The following is a 20,607-nucleotide window of genomic DNA, read 5'->3' as shown; positions in this document are numbered from 1 at the left end:
CTATTAAACCATGCATCAATGATTGTCATTTGGTAGTTTGTTTGGAAGTTGATTGTGTTCTTGTTGTCATAAATTATGAGATGTCAAATGATAGATTTAAAGGTTGGGGTCGAGGCAAAGACTAGAACCCTCAAATCTAATCCTTAAAGCAGTTTAAGGGTTAAGTTTAAGGGTTCTAGTATTTGCCCCTGTTTTTCAACCCTTAAAAGTGTTAAAAAGTGGCACTTCTCAACTCTTAAAACTGCTTTAAAGATTTGAGGGTTTGAGAGTTCTACTAGTAATGCTCTAAGCAGCAAGTGTGGTAAGCCATTTCACCGAAACATAAACAGAAAGGGTATACACGCACGCTTGCTTTCTCGAAAAATAACTAAAGGTACACCACCAAGGAAGACGGTGAGCGTCTATGGATTTGCGTGTCATGCGTATGGCTGGTGCTCTGAAAGGAAAAACGATCGCGTGGGCCAACCTGTCAGTGACCCAAATACTTTCTGACTCGATCAGGAAAAGACTACGCGCACACGTCAAACTGTCCCACACGACCGGCACCTACTCCCCGGCCCTCCACGCGACCGTCCACCCCGCGTCGTCTCCGGCCACCGCCGCCCGCGGAAACCCTACACCCCGCCCGCCATGGCGGATCCGCCGTCCGTGGCCGCCATCGCCTCGCCGCAGCCCGACCAGCTCGGCGGCTCAGCCTCCGCCCCGCAAAACTCCAACCCTAACTCCCTCCTGTCCCCCCAAATCCCGCCCTCCCCCACCGTCTCCGACCTCTCCGTCATCTCCTCCCCGCAGCTCGATCCAGCCGCGGCAGCTGCGGGCGGAGGGTCCGCGGACTTCCCGCCTCGTCCGCAGCAGTTGCAGGCGCCTTCGCCCACGCAGGCAGTGGCCGGCGCCGGAGGCTACGGCCAGATCCAGCGCTCGGGTTCGGCTTCCCGCCTCGCCGCTGTCAGCCAGCTTCCACAATACTCCGCGGCAACGGCCAGGATGTACGGAGGGCAGATGAGCTTCTCAGGTGGCGGAGCGCAGCTGGGGCAGCAGCAGCAGCTGGCGGCCCGCGCTGCAATGCTTGGTCAGGGGCAGCTGGGGATGATGCAAGGGCAGGGCAGCGCGGCTTCTGCTGCACACTACGGGCTCCAGTCACAAATGATGGCACAGGTGAAGTTGGGGTTTGGGGCATAATTGATCTGAATATCACACATTAGCCTTATCATGCATAAATGCCACTTTTAACAAGAGGGAAAACTACGCCTTTAATTATAAATCATTTTTTCTCGGAAGATCACGATTAATTGTGGTTAGCCATTGCTTGTTTTCTTATCGCTGCATTTGTGTTTGTGTAACATTCATACATGGAGGCAGTTTTTTATCATCTTATAGGTAATCCATCCAAATGTCTGGATAAAATTAAATGTGCAAGAATAGGATTGAAAATCATATAGCTATTTACGTGTGATGTGAGTCTGGTTAAAACTTTTTAGTGTACTCGTCGGCATCTGCCTCCAAAAATACCACGATGCACAACCATGTTGTATTTGATAAATAGATAGCATATTATAATAGAAACTAATAATCAAAGTTGTATTTTGAAGATTGTATCGGTGTCCAGATGGGGTAAAAATAAATGGTTCATGGATCCGGAATTTTGAATTCGTTTAAAGTCATTTGTTGCTCCCATGGCATGGAGAGAGGGAAGGATGTCACCTATTGGGTGCGATGGTGCATTGCAAATTAAATAAAAGTGAACATCTCGTTTACACCTAGAATCTCCTGGCAACTCATTCGAATAGTAAATGTTGGTCGTTATGTTTGTAAGAATTCAAGACTAGATGCTCATAAATAAATAAAGACCAAATTTCTAGCCCCAGAGTAAGGTCTTCCATTTTTTAACACTAGTATTTTGTAACTCTTGTCTTTGCTGTCTACCTGCAGCTGGTTATAAGCCTTGCAGTGTAACTAACCTTTCCTGTTACTGCAGCCAAGGCAAAAAGGCATGGTACAAGGTGCACAATTTAATACTGCCAACGCAGCTCAAGCGTTGCAAGGGATGCAATCCATGGGAGTCATGGGTACTTTGGGGATGAACCAGATGAGACCAAATGGAACTATTCCATATGCTCAACAACGCTTTGCCCAGGCCCAAATGAGGCCGCAGCAAGCGTCGCAGCAAGCTGCACTATCTCCGCAGGTACCTCTAATGACTTTTGATCTGTATAAGCGAAAGTAATTATCTTGGGTTCCCTTGCATTCTTTTCTCAAGTATGTTGGGTGTAATATCTGTCCATGGCCTCGTGGTGGTTCTAGTGTTTGGATGCTATGATTAAGCAAAAGGTTCTTGGAAGATCGTCCGAGGCAATAACCAATATCTCTGCCGCATTTTATTCAGTGTTACGGGGCAATATGAAATTCTTATGGCACAAGGAATGAACCAAACAGAAGTTGAGATATTGTGTGTGCTTACTCATGTTTTTTTGTGCTCCATGTTACACGAGTATGAGTTCTCATAGCCAGGGTTTATCTCATCTGCTATCCACATGTTGCATGCTGCCATAGTCACTTGTTTGTCTCGGTTTTGCAAAGGCTTTCATGTTTTGCGGTAGTTTCTTTTTGCCAAGGACCACAACCTAAATTTGATATCGGTCCATTTATCAGAAGGGAGTTGCTCAAGGCTTGTCGAGAACAGCATCGATCACAGGATTAAACTCACAACTGCCTGGAGTGTCACAGAATGGGCAGATGATGCAAATGTCACCTTCGCAACAACAGCAGCAGTGGTTGAAGCAAATGCAATCATCTTTGGCCTCGCCATCTCAACATCAAATTCAGCAGCAGCAAAGGATGCTATTGATGCAACAACTTCAGAAAGGACTGACTCCACACCAGATTGCACAAGCCCAACAACAGCATTCACCGCATCTCAATGCCCAGCAGTTGTTGCAACAGCAGCACATTATGCAGCAGCTTCAGCAGCAGCAACAGCAACAATCTCCAAGGATGTCAGCATCTGGCTCCCAGAAGTCTGCAAACTTGACAGGATCGCAGCCGGGCACGCCTTTGTCAGGGGGGACTATGGCTGGTGGAAGTGGAAGTCAAGGAGCAGAAGGAACTAACCAACTTCTTGGGAAGAGAAAAATACAAGACTTGGTTGCACAGGTAATTAACGGCTTCGCCTTTTCTGGGAACATGCATTTTAACTTATACTCCCTCCGTTCCAAAATAGATGACCCAACTTTGTACTAAAGTTAGTACAAAGTTGAGTCATCTATTTTGGAACGATAGATGACCCAACTTTGTACTAAAGTTAGTACAAAGTTGAGTCATCTATTTTGGAACGGAGGGAGTATATCGTTGGCGAGATGTGATTAATGTTTTCAGGAAAAATGCATGTTCAGTTTGTGGCTGACTGTACTCTGGTCCGTATTTGAATTTGAAATCCTTATTTCAGGTGGATCCCCTCGGCAAACTTGATCCAGAAGTGGAAGATTTGGTTTTAGAGATTGCTGATGACTTCATTGAATCGGTATTGTTCATTCTTTGTAGATCGTCCCGTATTTGATTCAGAGTTATAGTAGTGTTTTCTTCTGGTTTTGGTCATAATTATCTGCTGGAGAATCTTGTGATTTGCCTGACTTGGGTTTGTCACTAGGTGACTGCATTTGCGTGTACCCTGGCAAAGCACAGGAAGTCATCCGTTCTGGAAGCCAAGGATGTGTTGCTGCACTTACGTATGCTCTCTCTCTGTCTCTCTTTCATGTGGTGCAAGCAATTTTTTGTGCTTATATATTCAGTATTGATTTCACGCAGAGAGAAATTGGCATCTGACAGTTCCTGGTTTTTCGAAGGAAGACAAGCATCCACAGAGAAATTATGTAAGATGAAGGGTATTTTGCCATTACTTATGTTCTATATGAAATCGCCACGATGCTGTTATCCCATTATATTCAGTATGTATGCATTTGTGCTATGCACAAATCCCACTGAACTCTACTAGCCATGGCACTGTCCTGACTATTTCAGTAAATTTGCTGTATGTTTGGGGCTTTTCCAGATTTCGAAGTTGACAAGCCGGTAGTCTCTCACACAGTACAAACAGTTAGTACCTGATGGAGTTTCAGCCTCCATTGACTATGTTAATCTGCTCATTTTGTGGTCATGTCTGAAAACTGAAATAGTCTTTGCTCTTTTAACATGGAAAAAAAAAATTAACTTTAATGTGTGCGGTGTATTTTTTGAAATGAATGTGCCTTCTTCGTAATCGCTTCTACTTGCATCTGCGCCTCTGCTTTTAACATCCACAAACAAAAGGTTGACTGGATTGTAGAACTGCAACAGGTAAAGGCAGTAGTGGATCCCCAACAGCCAGAGTGTGACGCTGCTGGAGTTAGAAGCGCAAGCAATAAATTAGTTGCTAATAATTCAATTGCCAACCATCAGACAAGAGGTCCGGTTGCAGATCCTTCAGCAACATCTACAGTGGGTCCTCTGTCAAAAGTTCCTCGTTTCTGAGCTCTGTGCTGTTCCCCTCGGTGGAAGGTAATTTCAAGTCCACTGTTTCGGCAGATAAACCTGTTTTTATTCTTGTTTTAACACTGCTGGTAAGCCCGAACAATCTTTAATGGTTGGGAGATGTGGATCATAAAAATCTATTGAGAGCCTTCTGGTAGGATGACCGTGGAAATCTCTGCTGCAATCACACGTTATGTCACATCTGGAATATTACTAGATGCCACCAATTGGTGCATAATTGATTAATCCATGTCTGAACAAATACCCCTGACTACGTAGAGTTGCATTCAGTGGTAGTGATATTGGCATGATCGTGCAGTGAAGACCTTCTATTATCAACATGTTCTTACAATCTCAAATAATTAGCACACACAGCAAAAAGCTTCCACTCTTGCATATATTCTTTCTTGTGCTTGTTGTATCACACGATGTTGCATCATTCTGCTCGCGTCTGACCAGTTGAAATTGTCAGTGCAGGCTCTAGGACATACAACTCACCAATGGTCTAACTCAAGGGACGGAAGCACAGTGGATATACGAGCATCTGCGGACATAACGATGGCCGATCGTTTACCTGTCCAGACCGGCTGCTTGTCTCAAAGTCGAAGGAAAAAAAAAACAGTTGCTAGCTGACTGGGTCATTTGCAACGGGCAATTGCATGAGTCGCCTGTAACCTTGTTATCCATGAATCTTTGTAGCTCCCCATGTTCGTTGTACATAACGTTTTGCAAACGGGGCAGCCCCTTCTTCCGTTTTGAATGCTTTTATGCAGACATGGAGGCTATACATATATATATTCGTGTGCTATGCTGTTGCCGCGTGCCGCAAGGAAATTGGCAAGCTTGTGCATATACTACAAACTTGCCGTGTGCTATCAGGGCATTAATCCTCGTTGCTGCATTTCCAGTGGTGGGTGGTAAGGTGAGACAGATATGTTTGTGCAAATATTAGAGGTAAATGGTTTACTGAATTTATGTGGCTGCAAGAGCTTGAGCAATGGCAGGTTGGTCTAAAGCTCACGGTAGTACACACGACTTTATACAGAAAAAAGAGGAAACATGGCGGCATCTTCAGCTCTGCCGGCTATTTGTTTCACTATGAGAAAAGGAAACAAATCATATTTAAAAAGCACATTCATTTCTGGCTTCAAGATTGAACCGATAGCCAATCTTACATGGGTGTATTTACAATCAACCCTTGTGATTACACATCTCCTGTGTTTGTGCTCATCATGCAGCTAGGGCAGTGCCTTGTCTGGTCCTGAGTTCCAAACCGATGGCTGGAGCCGGTGGAATCTGGATAAATTTTCTTATCATATCTGTCTATGTCGCCCACTCATTTATTTTATGCTCTGAGAGTTCTGTCTTGAGATGGTAACATCTGAAGATTGGATTACAAAACTGCTATGGTCTTAAGAACGTGTAGAATTTCCTGTTGCCAAGTTGGAAATGGCAATTTTGGAAGGGAACCGAAGTGTCATATAGTACTCCCTCCGTTCTTAAATATTTGTCTTTCTAGAGATTTTAACAAGTGACTACGTACGGAGCAAAATGAGTGAATCTACACTCTAAAACATGTCTATATACATCCGAATGTGGTAGTCCATTTGAAATCTCTGAAAAGACAAATATTTAGGAACGGAGGGAGTAGTATCCAATTATCTCTGCTTTGTTCCATCCATTTTGTCCGAAGTTTGCACTCAAGGAGATATTACCTGAGTATCCTCTCAACCTGAACCTGTATATTTTTGGGTTCTTGCAAGGATTGCAGCAGGTAAGTATCTTTCTTTCAAGTTGATTCATCATTCATCTGCCTACTCTTCTCATCCTAACAACAGCTTACAATTTCAGCTATCCAGGTAAACTTCGCACCCTGTATTCCAGCAAAACTACTGGAAGCTTTAAGAGGTTGCCTCGGTCGTTTATAGAGAGGAGAGGAGCATCAAGGAGAGAAAATGGAGGTTGCTGCAAAAGGATTGGAGAGAACTTTGCGTTCGTTTCAGCTCTGAAGTGAGCTCCAGAGAAAAACGGCTCAAACTTACAAAGTTTTTTCTTTTGATTTGGTTGGGGTGCGCCGGGCCTAGGCAGCAGTGCAACACATGGGCGACACATGAGGGCCCCAGTGGCAAGCCACTATGATGGACCCTCCCCCATAAAAAATAAATTTAATATCGTTGTGGGCACTTAGCCCACGTATCAGATATTAAACTGATAAGAACAGATACCACACTTGATCTTAGCCAAAAGGCCGAGAAAGGTATGAGTTGCAACCCACGCCACCCCCTCCTTATAGCCTCGCCGACCCCCTCAGTCCCTCTCGCTGCGCGATGTGGGACTAAACGTAACGACCAACCTCTGCTCCTCGCACGCACCCGCACCGGGTTCGCTGAAGCTAACCGCGGGTGGGCTTTTGTTTCCGCAGCCCGATGGGCTTTGACTTGAACTGACCGACTGAAAGATGGACGGGGAGCCCAGGCCCAGATCGGGAGGGGTGACGAGAAGAAAAGGGGCAGATCCTATTTCACGCTCGTTAGCATCAAAAGATCGTGCCTTCGCTAAGGCGATCGTTCGGTTGGGCCGGCCCACGTACGGGATTCGCCTGTTAGTCGTTAGCTGCAGCTTCCTTCGATGTTTCCTGCGGGTTTTTTCTTCGTTTTTATTCTGTGGCTTTTTTCTTCGGTTTTTCCATGTTTTGCAAGTTCTTGATGGTTTTGTTCTGGATTTTTTTGTTCCTTTGTCTTTTCATTCTTTTCCTTTTTCGTTTATTTTCTTTTATGTTTTTTCTTCTCATTTGTGTGTGTTCACCGTGTATAACAAAAAATTTCATCATATATTAACCGTATATTACGATAAAGTTCACCATGCAATATAAAAATGTTCATCATGTATTACAAAAATGTTCATCATACATTAATAAAATGTTCATGATTATTACAAAAAAGTTCACCGTACATTATAAAAATGTTCATCATATTTTAAGACTTTTTTCAATGAATACTAAGAAATGTTCACTGTGTATTTGAATTTTTTTAAGCGTATTTTACACAAATATTCAATGTGTATTCGAAAATTACTAAGTGAATATTACAAAAATGTTCAATGTATATTAAAAAAATTCAGTTTATATTACAAAAACAATTAATGTACACTTAAAATTGTTCAGCATATATAGAATTTTGTGCATGTTTTTCAGTTTTTGTTCACTTTTCTGAAAAAGAAACATGTTATAAAGGTTTGTTCTAATTTTGAAATGTATTCACATTTTCAAAATTATTCGCATTTATTAAGAAAGATTGTTCACATTTTTTCAAGAAATACTGAAATTTTTGAAGGAAAAAACGGATGTGCCATTACTTGTTAGTACTTATACCTTGGCGTTGCAATAAAGCTGACCATGGTTGCTACCTCAAACTGGCTCCCGACGGTGTTTCCTGCCTGGAGGTAGTTAGTTCGACTCCACGCGTTAATGTAAATTTTGCCTAATTACTGAAGTTTTACATACGACGCCAGCTAACGGGTCGGCCCGTTTTGCGCGCTATTTAGTGAAAGGTCGTCATATCGACGCACGCGGGCGTCGAGCAGGGGGACTCAAGAAAAGGCATCGCGTGCTACTCAGCCGCAGCTCGCAAGCAGGCCGTCGTCACACGAGGCTTGAATTCCAAGTCGCTAGCGCACAAACCTGCCGTCTCGTCCTACTCCGAAGCTTCCAGGAGCCATCCATGGTCATTGCTCGCTCCTTCGGCCGCGGCCGTCTCCGCCCTTTGCGATGCTGCCCCGTGGGCGGGTGGATATGGTCGACTTCATCACTGGACCGACGTCGAGTGCCCACGGCCATTCGAACAGTTGAACATGTACTCGAACCAATGGACCTTGTTGTCGGTTTAAACAACACGATGACTTGTGTTGCATGCATCCATTCCACCGTCATACTCTTGAACGGCTGAACGTCATATACTCTGTTGAGTGTGCGGTATCTTCTCGCAAAAGTAAAATAAAATTTGAGCGTACATACGTTATAACTAATGAAAATCATTTGGTTTGTATTGTATGTCGTAGTGATTAATCTCTTTCTTTTGTGGAAGGTTGAGAGATTTCATTACTTAACTACTTAAGGCGGCTTTTCAGCCGTACACAAATTTACAATATTGCTTTTGTCGGTACCAAGCCATATGGCAGTGATTTGCACATAATTCTTGAGTATAGAAAAGCACAATTTCTTGCATATATATTGTAAAAAAGTGCAATTTCTTGTTTCATTTTAAATTTTCACAAAAAATTCAAATTTGTTTGTGTTTTTTGAATTCACAAAAGAGTTCAAATCAATACAAAATATCAAATTCGCAAATATTGTTCAGATTCATGACCTTTTTTAAAATCATGAACATTTCTAAAATAAGCACTTTTTGAAATACATGAAATTTTTAAAAATTGGCGTACTTCTTTCAAATTCAAGAAGTTGTTTTTGAATTTATAACTTTTTTCAAATCCATAAAAAAATTCACATTTATTAACCTTTTTCAACTTCATGAATATTTTATTCAATTTTGTGAGCTTTTTTCAAAATCTTTGATTTATTTTCCTCGGAAATTCAATGGTCAAGAAATCAATCTTTTGTTTTTTGAGTGGTCGGTCAATAAGTCAATCGATCAATGGTCATCCATCATCAACCGGTTAACTGTTGATTGAGCGAATGAAGCATGGGCGGCGACCGAGCGAGCGAGCACGTAGCGTTGATGGGCCGTCCCATCACCGCCACATGATATGTTCTTTCGCTCTGATGGGGTGTGACTGTGATATAACAATCCATATGGAAGTGCGCGTAATTAGTATACAGAACAAAAAGCTTCCGCTCTTGCATATATCCTTTCCTGGACTTGTTGTATCACGATGTTGCATCATTCTTCTGGCGTCTGATCAGTTGGAATTGTCATTGTCTGAAGAAAAAGTTGGAATTATCAGTGCAGGTTCTAGTTGGACATACAACTCATCAATGGTCGGTCTAACTCAAAGGGACTGAAGCACAGTGGATAGATCATCTGCGGACGAAACGACGGCGGCTTGTTCACCTGTCCAATCCGGATGCTTGTCTCGAAATCGAAGGAAAAGATAGAACATTTGCTAGCTAACTGGATCGTTTGCAACGAGCAATTGCATGTTCTTGTTGCTATGCTATTTCCGCGTGCCGCAAGAAAACTCGCAAGTTCGACAAATCACAAATCTATGGATGCCTTCTTACTTGATTTTGATTTTTCGACACGTCTAAAAGTTCTTCAGGAGCAAAACAAAGGTGACAGACGACAACACACTTCGCAGTTGAAGTTACATCTCTGTTAAGATAGCTGGAAATGCTGGAGCACCATACAAGCACAAATTATGCGCTCTTTGAACCTACTAGTAGACTGCAAGTATACACAATCAAACAGTGCGAGTAAATCCTCCTAACTCGACCGTATACACACAACACAATACAAATCTGTCCGTCCAATGCCGCACTCTGTACCGGATAAATTTTCTGGTGATATCTGTCCATATCGCCTACTCATTATTTTATGCTCTGAGAGCTCTCTCTTGAGATGGTAACATCTGAAGATTGGATTACAAACCTGTTATGGTCTTAACGTGTAGAATTTCCTGTTGCCAAGTTGGAAATGGCAATTTTGGAAGGGAATCAACGTGTCATACAGTAGCATCCAATTATTTCTGCTTTGTTCCATCCATTTTGTCCGAGGTTTGCACTCAAGGAGATATTACCGGAGTATCCTCTCAGCATGAACCTGTATATTTTGGGTTCTTGCAAGGATTGCAGCAGGTAAGTATTTGTTTTTCAAGTTGATTCATCTGCCTACTCATCTCATCTCATCCTTAACAGCATCTTACAATTTTAGCTATCCAGGTAAGTTCCGCACCCTGCATTCCAGCAAAACTATCATGGCACCGCTCAAAATATCTCATGGGCTATCCAGGGAATTTTTTTAGTTAAAATTGTTTGGGGGGCAGCTAGGGTAGTGCTAGTTATCCCCTTCCCTGGTCTCGAGTTTCAAATCAATTGGTGGAGTCGGTTGAATTTGGATAGGTTTTGTCATGATGTTTGTTTTTGGAAGTTTGAGTCAACCGCATAGCACATTGAAGTACACTTTCAGAAAGGTGTTTACTCGGAACAAAATTATCGACCAGAGACAAGTTGAGCAAGAGCAAGAGGCACGCGAAGGAGCTACTTTGTGTTTTATTTTATGTAAGGAACTGGGGTCAGTGCTCCACTTGTTCTTTGAATGTGTAGCTAACAAAGTAATCTGGAACGAGTAAACTGCTTGCTTTCTCTGGTATAACTGTTTCCCAGTAAACATCTGCAGTGTGGCTTACATCATGCGAGCTTCAGCTATTAACGAGTTAGAGATAATTTTGTTGCTGCACAAGGATTGGAGAGAACTTTGCGTTCGTTTCAATAGTGAAATAAGCAAGCTACAGAGTAGAACAACCGAAATTTCATCTCTGAAGTAAGCTCCAAAGAAGAATTTATCTTTTGATTTGGTCGGGGTGCGCCGGGCCCAGGCACTAGTGCAACGCCTGGGCGACACGTGAGGGCCCCAGTGGCTTGGCAAGCCACTGTGGTGGACCCTCCCCCATAAAACATAAATTTAATATCGTTGTGGACACATGGTCCACATATCAGATATTAAACTGATAAGAACAGATACTACACTTGATCTTAGCCAAAAGGCGGAGAAAGGTATGAGTTGCTAGCCACACCACCCCCTCCGTCTTGTAGCCTCGCGGACCCCTCAATCCCTCTCGTTGCACGATGTGGGACTAAACGAAACGACCAGCCTCTGCTCCTCGCACGCACCAGCACCGGGTTAGCTAACCGTGGGTGGGCTTTTGTTTTTGCAGCCGGATGGGCTTCGACTTTTTTTTCGAGAGTACGCCAATAGCGTACCTTAACTTTATAGAAGAAGAGCAACAAGTTTACAAGAGAAGCCACGAGGTGGATGCGAGCATCCCACCTCGGCCACACCCGAATACACCCCACACACTAACAAAGCCTACTTTCTCACGAAGCGTGACAACCCGCCTACCCCTAGACCCGCCTCCCTCCAATCATGGATCTCCCTCGGGATCACCTCCACCAGCTCAAATGGTGATTTCTGTTGAGCCGTTCTATTGAAGACCCGCGCGTTGCGTTGTTTCCACAAAGCCCAAGTCACCGCAATCACAAGCGTGTCAAATCCATGCTTGAGTTCTTTCCGGAAACCCCTCCTATTCTCTAACCACCAATCCATCAACTCATCCTCCCTCGTCGGCCGCACCACGTTCAAGTTGAGCTCTTGGAAGCAACCATGCCACACTTCCCTAGCGTACACACATTGGACCAATATGTGCTCTGCGTTGTCTTCCTCCTGCAAGCATGTGAAGCAGTTTGAAGGGCGGTCCTGCAACCCATGCTTAGCTCTTCGGTTTGAGGTCCAGATGCGGTGCTGAATAGCCAGCCAAACAAAGATTTTGCACTTGAGGAGCACCCAACTCTTCCAAATGCAAGAAGCATACGCAACCCGCTGAATCCCATGGCACAAACGGTAATACGTGGATCTTGTTGTGTACGTCCCGGACGGATCCGCCGGCCAGGAGAAACAATCGGCCCTGTCAGCCACCTGGGGCACCGTGCTAATGGCCAGGTTGAGGTGTACGAGCTGCATATGACCCACGAAGGTGAGGTCACCATCCATATCATGCAGCTATCTGCTGTTCTCCAAAGCATCTCTCACCGTGCGCGCGGTTCCTCATGCGGGTGTCCACCATGTTATGCAGCAAAGGCGCAATGTCCGCGACCGCAAAACCATGGATCCATCTATCTCTCCAAAACAGAACCTTACTGCCATCTCCCACTTCGATCTTGACAAGGCTGTCAAAAACCTCTCTAGCGTCTTTGTCCTCCATCATGGCAAGCAACTGCCAAGGCCTCGTGGGGTCCGTCCTCTTTAGCCATTCCCATCTCACCCTCAGAGCAAGCCCTTGAAGTTCCAGATCTCTCACACCCAGCCCACCCAAGTACGTGGGTCTGCAAATCGTACTCCAGGCCACCAAGCACTGTCCACCTTTCACTTTGTCTTTCCCTGCCCAAAAGAACGCACGCATCCATTGGTTGATCTCTTCCAACACCCACTTAGAGGCCTCCGCAATCATGAAATGGTGGATGGGTTTGGCCGCGATCACGAACTTGACAAGAACCAACCGCCCCGACCTCTGGATCAGACCCCTTTGCCACGCCGGGGCCGCCTTCTTCGCTTGATCAAGCAAGGGCTGCTACTCTGCCCTACTTAGCTGATGGATCGCGAGCTGTAGACCCAGGTATCTACATGGAAATTTCCCCACCTCACATTGCAGAATAATCTCCACACGCCTCCTATCCGCTTCCTCCCCATGGATCAACATAGCCAAGGATTTTTGGTAGTTGATCTTCAGCCCCGACGCCTCCCCAAACACCCACAGTGCTTCCTTTACAAATCTCAGATCCATCACCGTGGGCTTAACAAACAAAGCCACATCATCAGCATAAATTGACACGCTTTGCTCCGCCGAGATCCCAGTGAATTTACTCGTCACTCCCATAACCACAGCTTTGGTCATGATCTTGGATAACACATCCATCACTATGACGAACAACAACGGTGAAACTGGGTCCCCTTGTCTGAGGCCTTGCACGTGCTGGAAACTTCTTCTCGGACACCCATTCACCAGGACTTTCGTGGTGGCTATCTTGAGAAGAATGGACACCCACACCTGCCATTTGTCACCGAATCCCTTGTGAGCCAACACCTTGAACATAAATGGCCAGGCGAGCGAATCAAACGCCCTAGATATGTCTAGTTTTAGAAACACTCCCGCCTCCTTCCAAGCATGAATCTTCCTAGCCACTTGCCGCACCAAAATGAAGTTATCATGTAAATGTCTCCCACAAATAAAGGCCAATTGATTCGCCGCCACGATCTTCTTCATCCTTCTCCTGACGCAGTTCGCGAGAAGCTTAGCAAATTTTTTGCCTGTGTGTGAGACTAATGGGGCGAAAATCGCCCACCTCCTCTGCCTCCGGCTTCTTCGGGATGAGAACAATGTGTGCTCGGTTTAGTTTGTTAAATCCCCTACCGTCCCCCGCATACAGCTTCAGGAAAACTGCCATGACATCGTTCTTGATAATGGACCACGCCTTCTGGTAAAAGGCAGCAATAAAACCATCCGGCCCCCGAGCCCGATCCGGAGGCAACTCCTTAATGGTGTTCCAAACTTCCTCCTCGGTAAAGATCTCATCGAACTCCGACAGATCGTGGGTGTCCATGTCCAGGAACTCAAGATCCACGTCAGCCTCCCTCGAGTGAGCTGCAGGGCCGTCTCCAGAAATTTGGGGGCCCGGGACGAAAATCAAAATAGGGCTCTAATTTTTTTAAATATAATTATATAATTGAAGAACTAATATAAGTAAAGCACACTTTCATTATATAATATCAAATATGTGTTATTTGGTACAGTATTTAGAAAATATATTATATACTAATGGTAAAATAGTAAAGATGGTACTAAAGAAATAAATTTATAAACTCACCTCACTTTCTACCAAAAAGCAGCACTCGTCTAGTATTTTTTGAAATGAAATCTTTCATCATATCTTTGTAGTAAATGTTCTCCGTGCCATCATTTTCACGTGCTATTGTCGTCAATCCATTGAGTCGTTTGGGATTTGATAGCGCCCTTTTGGGATCAAAGCATCTGATTCTTTGACGATACATGGTTGATGATCTATTTTATAGCACATACACAAGTAAATATGAAATCAATTCAAGTTCTATGAATTATAGCCTTTGTAGCTAATGGAATAAAACAAGACTTCATCTTGATGTAAGTTTTTGAAAAACTATTTAACAAGAAAGTAGCCTGCACTAGCAACACAAAATTGGGCCTAGTATAAAAGGACTTACATCGACAAATGCGGCAAGGGACGATGCGCCGTGCCGCCCTATAACTATGCCGTGGGGCGTGGCCGGCCGCCGGCGGCCGCATATGCACGTCTGAGCCGACGTCTGCCGACCTCGCCCTGAGAGAGTCGAGACCTCTCTCTTCTCGATCTAAATTATAACGATGGCTATCCCGACGGAAACTGCTACACGCGATTGGATCGGGAGTGCTAAGCGGGAGTCACGGAAACAAACAGGCAGGCTGCCGGGCTGTGTACGCGCATGTGTATTGGTTGGTTGCAAAACGAAAACGCTAGACTGGCGTGCATGTTTTGTTCGTTCATTGCCATTTTTTTCTATACATATTGTATATATGTACTATTTGCTGGACTGGGGCCCTAAAAGTTTGGGGGCCCTGTGCGGTCGGCCAACTTGGCCTCCCTCATCAACGGGGCTGGTGAGCTGTACCCAATAGTTGTTCATATGCCTCCGAAAAAATGTCTTCCTTCCATCTTTGATCCACTATCAACTCGCCATTATGCCTCACGTGTGGGATGAAATTCTTGGATCGTTGGCCATTCGCCACCGCCTGAAGAAGTTTAGTGTTGGCATCGCCCTCCCTGATCCACTTTAAACGTGATCTCTGCCTTTCTATGGTCCGCTGTAGAGAGGCCAAACCCAACAACGCATGCTTGATACTACCCCTTAGCCATCCCTCATTGGCAGAAAGCTCACGTGATTCCATGGCCCGATCCAACTTCAAGATGATGTAGTTGGCAATGGCCATCTGAACCCTAACGTTGTCCGTCTTCTTCTGCCCCCATGCCTGAAGAGCGGTCGCAGTGTTATGAAGTAAGCAATCGAGCCTCTTGAAAGGGTCAAAGATCTCCCCCGGACACACCCAAGCATCGTGAACCGTTTGCTCGAACCCCTCCAACTTGAGCCAACACATCTCAAAACGAAACCTCTTCTTAGCACAGAAAGGCGCCGAGGTTGTTAAATGCAACGGGGAGTGATCAGAGATGTTTGTGCTGAGCGCTTGTAGCAACACATCCGGGTAGGCTAGCTCCCAATCCACCAAGACAAACACCCGGTCAATCTTCGTTAACACCGGATGGGCTTCGACTTGAACTGCAAGATGGACGGGGAGCCCAGGCCCAGATCAGGAGGGGGAGACGAGAAGAAAAGGGATCGCTTTGCTAAAAGAAAGAAAAGAAGAAAAGGCATCACCTGCTACTCAGCTGCAGCTCGCATGCAAGTCGTCGTCACACAAGGCGAGTTGAATTCCAAGTCGCTAGCGCACAAACCTGCCGTCTCTCGTCCTACTCCGAAGCTTCCAGGAGCCATCCATGGTCATTGCTCGCTCCTTCGGCCGTGGCCGTCTCCGCCCTTTGCGTTGCTGCCCCGCGGGCGGGTGGATATGGTCGACTTCATCGCTGGACCGACGTCAAGTGCCCGCAGCCAGTCGAACAGTTGAACAACATGTACTCGGACCAGTGGATCTTGTTGCCGGTTTAAGCAGCACGATGACTTGTGTTGCGTGCATCCGTTGCACCGTCGTACTCTCGAACGGTTGACGTCATATACTCTGTTGAGTGTGCGGTATCTTCTCGCAAAAATAAAATAAAATTTGAGCATACATACGCTATAACTAATGCAAATCATCTGGTTTGTATTGTATGTGATAGTGATTAACCTCTTTTTTTTGTGGGAGATAAGGAAATTCATTATTTAAGGCGGCTTCTCAACCGTACACAAGTTTGCAATATCGCTTTTGTCGATACCAAGCCATATGGCAGTGATTTGCACATAATTCTTGAGTATAAAAAGGCTCAATTTCTTGCATATATTGTAAAAAAGCACAACTTCTTGTTTCATTTTAAATTTTCACAAAAAAATCAAATTTATGCATGTTTTTTGAATTCACAAAAAAGTTCAAACCAATACAAAATTTCAATTGTTCAGATTCATGACCCTTTTTTAAATCATGAACATTTTTTAAATACACACTTTTTGAAATGCATGGACTTTTTAAAAATTGGCATACTTCTTTCAAATTCAAGATGTTGTTTTTGAATTTATAGCTTTTTTCAAACCACAAACTTTTCAAATCCATGAACCTTTTCACATTTATTAACTTTTTTCAACTTCATGAATATTTTATTCAATTTTGTGAACTTTTTTCAAAACCTTCGACTTATTTTCCTCGGAAATTCAATGGTCAATAAATCAATCTTTTGTTTTTTGAGTGGTCGGTCAATAAGTCAATCGATCAATGGTCATCCATCAACCGGTTAACTGTTGATTGAGCGAATGAAGCATGGGCGGCGACCGAGCGAGCGAGCACGTAGCGTTGATGGGCCGTCCCATCACCGCCACATGATATGTTCTTACGCTCTGATGGGGTGTGACTGTGATATAACAATCCATATGGAAGTGCGCGTAATTAGTATACAGAACAAAAAGCTTCCGCTCTTGGATATATCCTTTCCTGGACTTGTTGTATCACGATGTTGCATCATTCTTCTGGCGTCTGATCAGTTGGAATTGTCATTGTCTGAAGAAAAAGTTGGAATTATCAGTGCAGGTTCTAGTTGGACATACAACTCATCAATGGTCGGTCTAACTCAAAGGGACTGAAGCACAGTGGATAGATCATCTGCGGACGAAACGACGGCGGCTTGTTCACCTGTCCAATCCGGATGCTTGTCTCGAAATCGAAGGAAAAGATAGAACATTTGCTAGCTAACTGGATCGTTTGCAACGAGCAATTGCATGTTCTTGTTGCTATGCTATTTCCGCGTGCCGCGAGGAAACTCGCAAGTTAGACAAATCACAAATGTATGTATGCCTTCTTACTTGGTTTTGATTTTTCGACACGTCTAAAAGTTCTTCGGGAGCAAAACAAAGGTGACAGACGACAACGCACTTTGCAGTTGAAGTTACAACTCTGTTAAGATAGCTGGAAGTGATGGAGCACCATACAAGCACAAATTACGCGCTCTTTGAACCTACTAGTAGAATGCAAGTATACGAGTGTTTGACAAAAAACTACCAGTTTAGGGGTTCGCGTCCCACAGAACTACCACTTTTTTAAAAATGGCCGAAAACTACCAAAAATACGTAAAAACGTGACTAAAAACTACCAGGTTGATTGAATGGTTGTTTTGACCGTTTTAACCGCGATTCTGACTTGAGTGGCCCACGTGCCAGGCTGGCGGCCCGCCTAACGGCTAACGGCGCGCGCGGGGCCGTTAGAGCCGCTCGTCGGTCGCACCTGGTCGGGATCAGGTCATAACCTGACCGACCGGGCCGCTCGTCCCCACCAGCTCTCTCACTCTCCCCCGAGCTCACTCCCTAGCCCTAGCCGTCGCCAGCCATGGCGGCTGTGGATGCAAACTCCGGCGGCGATTCAGGCATACCTCCGGGCGGCAGCACGGCGCAGCAGCCTTCTCAGTCCGAGTCTAATCCTTCCGCTAGCGTTGGATTAGTCGGCGCCGGCGCGACCACCGTCGACGACAAGAAGCAGAGCTCAAGGTCGGCGGAAGCTTCCTCGTTCTGCGGGCGGCGGCAGGTACGGCATAGTTTTTTGCATGGTTGTGAGATTCAGAGATTCAGAGAATAAGTAAATTAGGCTAGTTTTTTGCATGGTTAGATTCAGTTATGGTGACCTTGGAAATTGTTAGTATTGTGCATACTTTGTTGTGTAAGAAACTGAAAAAAGCAGTTTGACAGAAACTCAATATTGTGCCTAGTTAGGTTCTGTTATCCTGTTTTCAGTTAATAAAGGTATTTCATTTTATAATTTTCAGAATTGATGACCCAAAGTGGTCAATTTGGTTCCATTTCAATGCCAGAGAATCTGTGGTTCGAAATTTATACCAGTCAGACATATCATATTTGACAATGCTTTCTCTTATTGGGAGTGAGGGCTTTGTGGCTGATGATTATATGTACTATGTATTTGATGAGGAGAAAGGATTAGAAGGTTTAGATAAAATATGCTGTGAAGATGATGTGCAGCAGATGTTGGCACACTCTCATAATGAAAATTTTCTGAACATAAGAGTAGTGGGAGCTCTTGAGGAATGTAATGCAGATGAAAATCATGAAAACAGAGATAGTTATTTTGCTGAACATTGCATTAACACTCAACAAAGTTGCACTAAGGTGGTGGATATAAGCATGGACAGAAAGGAAGAGCTGAAGAAAAGCATGGTGCAGAGAGAGGCTGAACTTAACCATTTTGAAGGTGACACTGATGTGTCTGAATTTGTTTCTGATGATGAAGCTGCAAATTCAGGTTCAGATGGGAACAATGTGGATTTTCAGTCAGAGTATTTCTCTGAAGATGAAGCTGCAAAACAAGATACAGCAGTGGTACAGAAACTGAAGGTAGTGAGAAAACCTGGTCCAACTAGTAGATCCCACCATGAGGTTGAGAAAATGGAGAAAGCAGATTGGTTCACTGAAGCAGATGAAAAATGTTTCCCTGGTGATTATGGCATCAGTGATGAAGAAGATGAGCCTGAAGGATCCTATAAACTACCAAGTGGTAGGAAGAGAAGGAATAAGAAGTTGAAAGACAGGATATGGTATGATCACAAACTTCAAGGACCAGTAGAACAGTTCTGTAAGGGCTTGTGCTTCACCACTGTGTATGAGTTCAGAGATGCACTTAGGGATTTTCACATTAGGACTTTGAGAAATTTTCAATACCACAGAAATGCCCCAGATAGGATTATTGTTTGGTGCTCAGAGAGAGCCGCCCAGGGATGTGATTTTTATATATGTGCCTCTAAGTTAGCTCATGAAAAAACATTCTGCATCAAGAAGTGTGATATGTTGCACACTTGTGGAGCATGTGGAGAGTCCACAAAGGTTACTACTAAGTGGATGTCAAGTTCAGTAGAGGCAGCATTGACAGAAGACATTAGATCTCCTGTGGATGCATTAATTAAGAAGACCAAGACTAAGTTTGCAGTGGATGTATCAAGAAGTGTGGCATATAGGGCAAGGAGGAAGGTTGTTGATGTAGTTCAAGGTGACCACAAGCAGCAGTACTTGAGGCTCAGGGATTATCTTCAAGCAGTTCTTGACACAAACCCAGGTAGCAGGTGTATAGTAACAACATTTGAAGATCCAGAGAACCCATCACCTACTCCTAGATTCAAGTATATGTTCTATTGTTTAGCAGCTTCAAAGGAAGGTTTCCTTAATGGTTGCAGACCATTTATAGGTCTTGATGGATGCTTCATCAAGTTAACCACTGGACAGCAAATTCTTGCAGCCACAGGAAGGGATGGAAACAACAATATTTATCCTCTAGCTTTTGGTGTGGTTGACAAGGAAGATGGTGAAAGTTGGAATTGGTTTTTAACTCAATTGAGATGTTGCATTGGCAGTGGCAACAAATTTGGAACATACACTATCATTTCTGACAGGCAAAAGGTTGGGAAGAATTTCATTGAGCAATTTATGTTATTAGTTTTTTTAATTATTTCATTTTTCAATTGTATTAATAATTTGTGAATGTGCAGGGCTTGCTTAAGGCAATAAATGAGGTATTCCCTGATTCACCTCAAAGGTATTGTCTTAGGCACATATATGCAAATTTTCAATCTGCTGGATTTAGAGGCCAGGAACTAAAGAAGTGTATTGACAAGGCTAGCTACTCCTACACTAAACATGGGCATGAACTAGGCATGGCAGAGCTGAAAGCACAGTCTGGGGATGCTTGGAAATGGCTCAAAAAATTGAGGTCTCTACTTGGGCTAGGTTTGCTATGGATCATACTTGCAAAACAGATTTAGTTGTGAACAATCTAAGTGAAGTCTTCAACAAGATGATACTGGATGTTAGGGCCAAACCAATAAGGACAATGTTTGAAGGGATTAGGACCAAGCAAATGATCAAGAGGCAACAAACTAGGGAGGAGTTACAGATTAGCAGGTGGACAATCACACCAACCTACTGAGAGATTTTAGAAGAGAACAAGCAGTATGCCAAGTATTGTCAGGCTGACAGAGCTGGTCCAACAATTTGGCAAGTTACTAGCAAAGAAAAACAGTATTGTGTGGACATGGAAGGGTATACATGTGACTGCAAGAGATGGAACATGACTGGTGTACCTTGCAGTCATGGCATATCTGTACTGACAAAG

General features: G+C 44.1%; 1 protein-coding gene and 2 non-coding genes across 6 annotated transcripts; 1 reads left to right on the top strand and 2 right to left on the bottom strand.

Moving 5' to 3' along the window:
* The first annotated feature begins 517 nt into the window (after window positions 1-517).
* Window positions 518-5,311, top strand: LOC123079746 (transcription initiation factor TFIID subunit 12b). 4 transcript variants are annotated; one of them, XR_006438104.1, is made up of 8 exons: window positions 518-1,155; window positions 1,976-2,185; window positions 2,650-3,150; window positions 3,443-3,517; window positions 3,644-3,722; window positions 3,802-3,866; window positions 4,319-4,530; window positions 4,981-5,311. XR_006438104.1 is itself a non-coding variant. In XM_044502545.1 (8 exons), the coding sequence occupies exons 1-7, from the start codon at window positions 631-633 to the stop codon at window positions 4,501-4,503; spliced, it is 1,629 nt and encodes a 542-aa protein (XP_044358480.1). In that variant the 5' UTR covers window positions 519-630; the 3' UTR covers window positions 4,504-4,530; window positions 4,976-5,311. The 4 variants fall into 4 exon arrangements, 2 of the variants coding, with proteins under 2 accessions (XP_044358480.1, XP_044358479.1); XR_006438105.1 differs by having other exon boundaries at window positions 519-1,155; window positions 4,976-5,311; XM_044502545.1 differs by having other exon boundaries at window positions 519-1,155; window positions 4,330-4,530; window positions 4,976-5,311.
* A 1,256-nt stretch (window positions 5,312-6,567) lies between these two features.
* LOC123081101 (U2 spliceosomal RNA) lies at window positions 6,568-6,764 on the bottom strand. Its single transcript, XR_006438625.1, has one exon. It is a non-coding gene; the product is annotated as a U2 spliceosomal RNA (small nuclear RNA).
* Window positions 6,765-11,032: 4,268 nt separating this feature from the next.
* Window positions 11,033-11,234, bottom strand: LOC123081110 (U2 spliceosomal RNA). The gene has a single exon (XR_006438632.1). It is a non-coding gene; the product is annotated as a U2 spliceosomal RNA (small nuclear RNA).
* Window positions 11,235-20,607: the final 9,373 nt, after the last annotated feature.

Source organism: Triticum aestivum, chromosome 3D (assembly GCF_018294505.1).
Source record: "Triticum aestivum cultivar Chinese Spring chromosome 3D, IWGSC CS RefSeq v2.1, whole genome shotgun sequence".
Classification (NCBI taxonomy): Eukaryota; Viridiplantae; Streptophyta; class Magnoliopsida; order Poales; family Poaceae; genus Triticum; species Triticum aestivum.
Note: the sequence above shows the minus strand (reverse complement) of the source record. Positions and strands in the feature narration are given on the sequence as shown.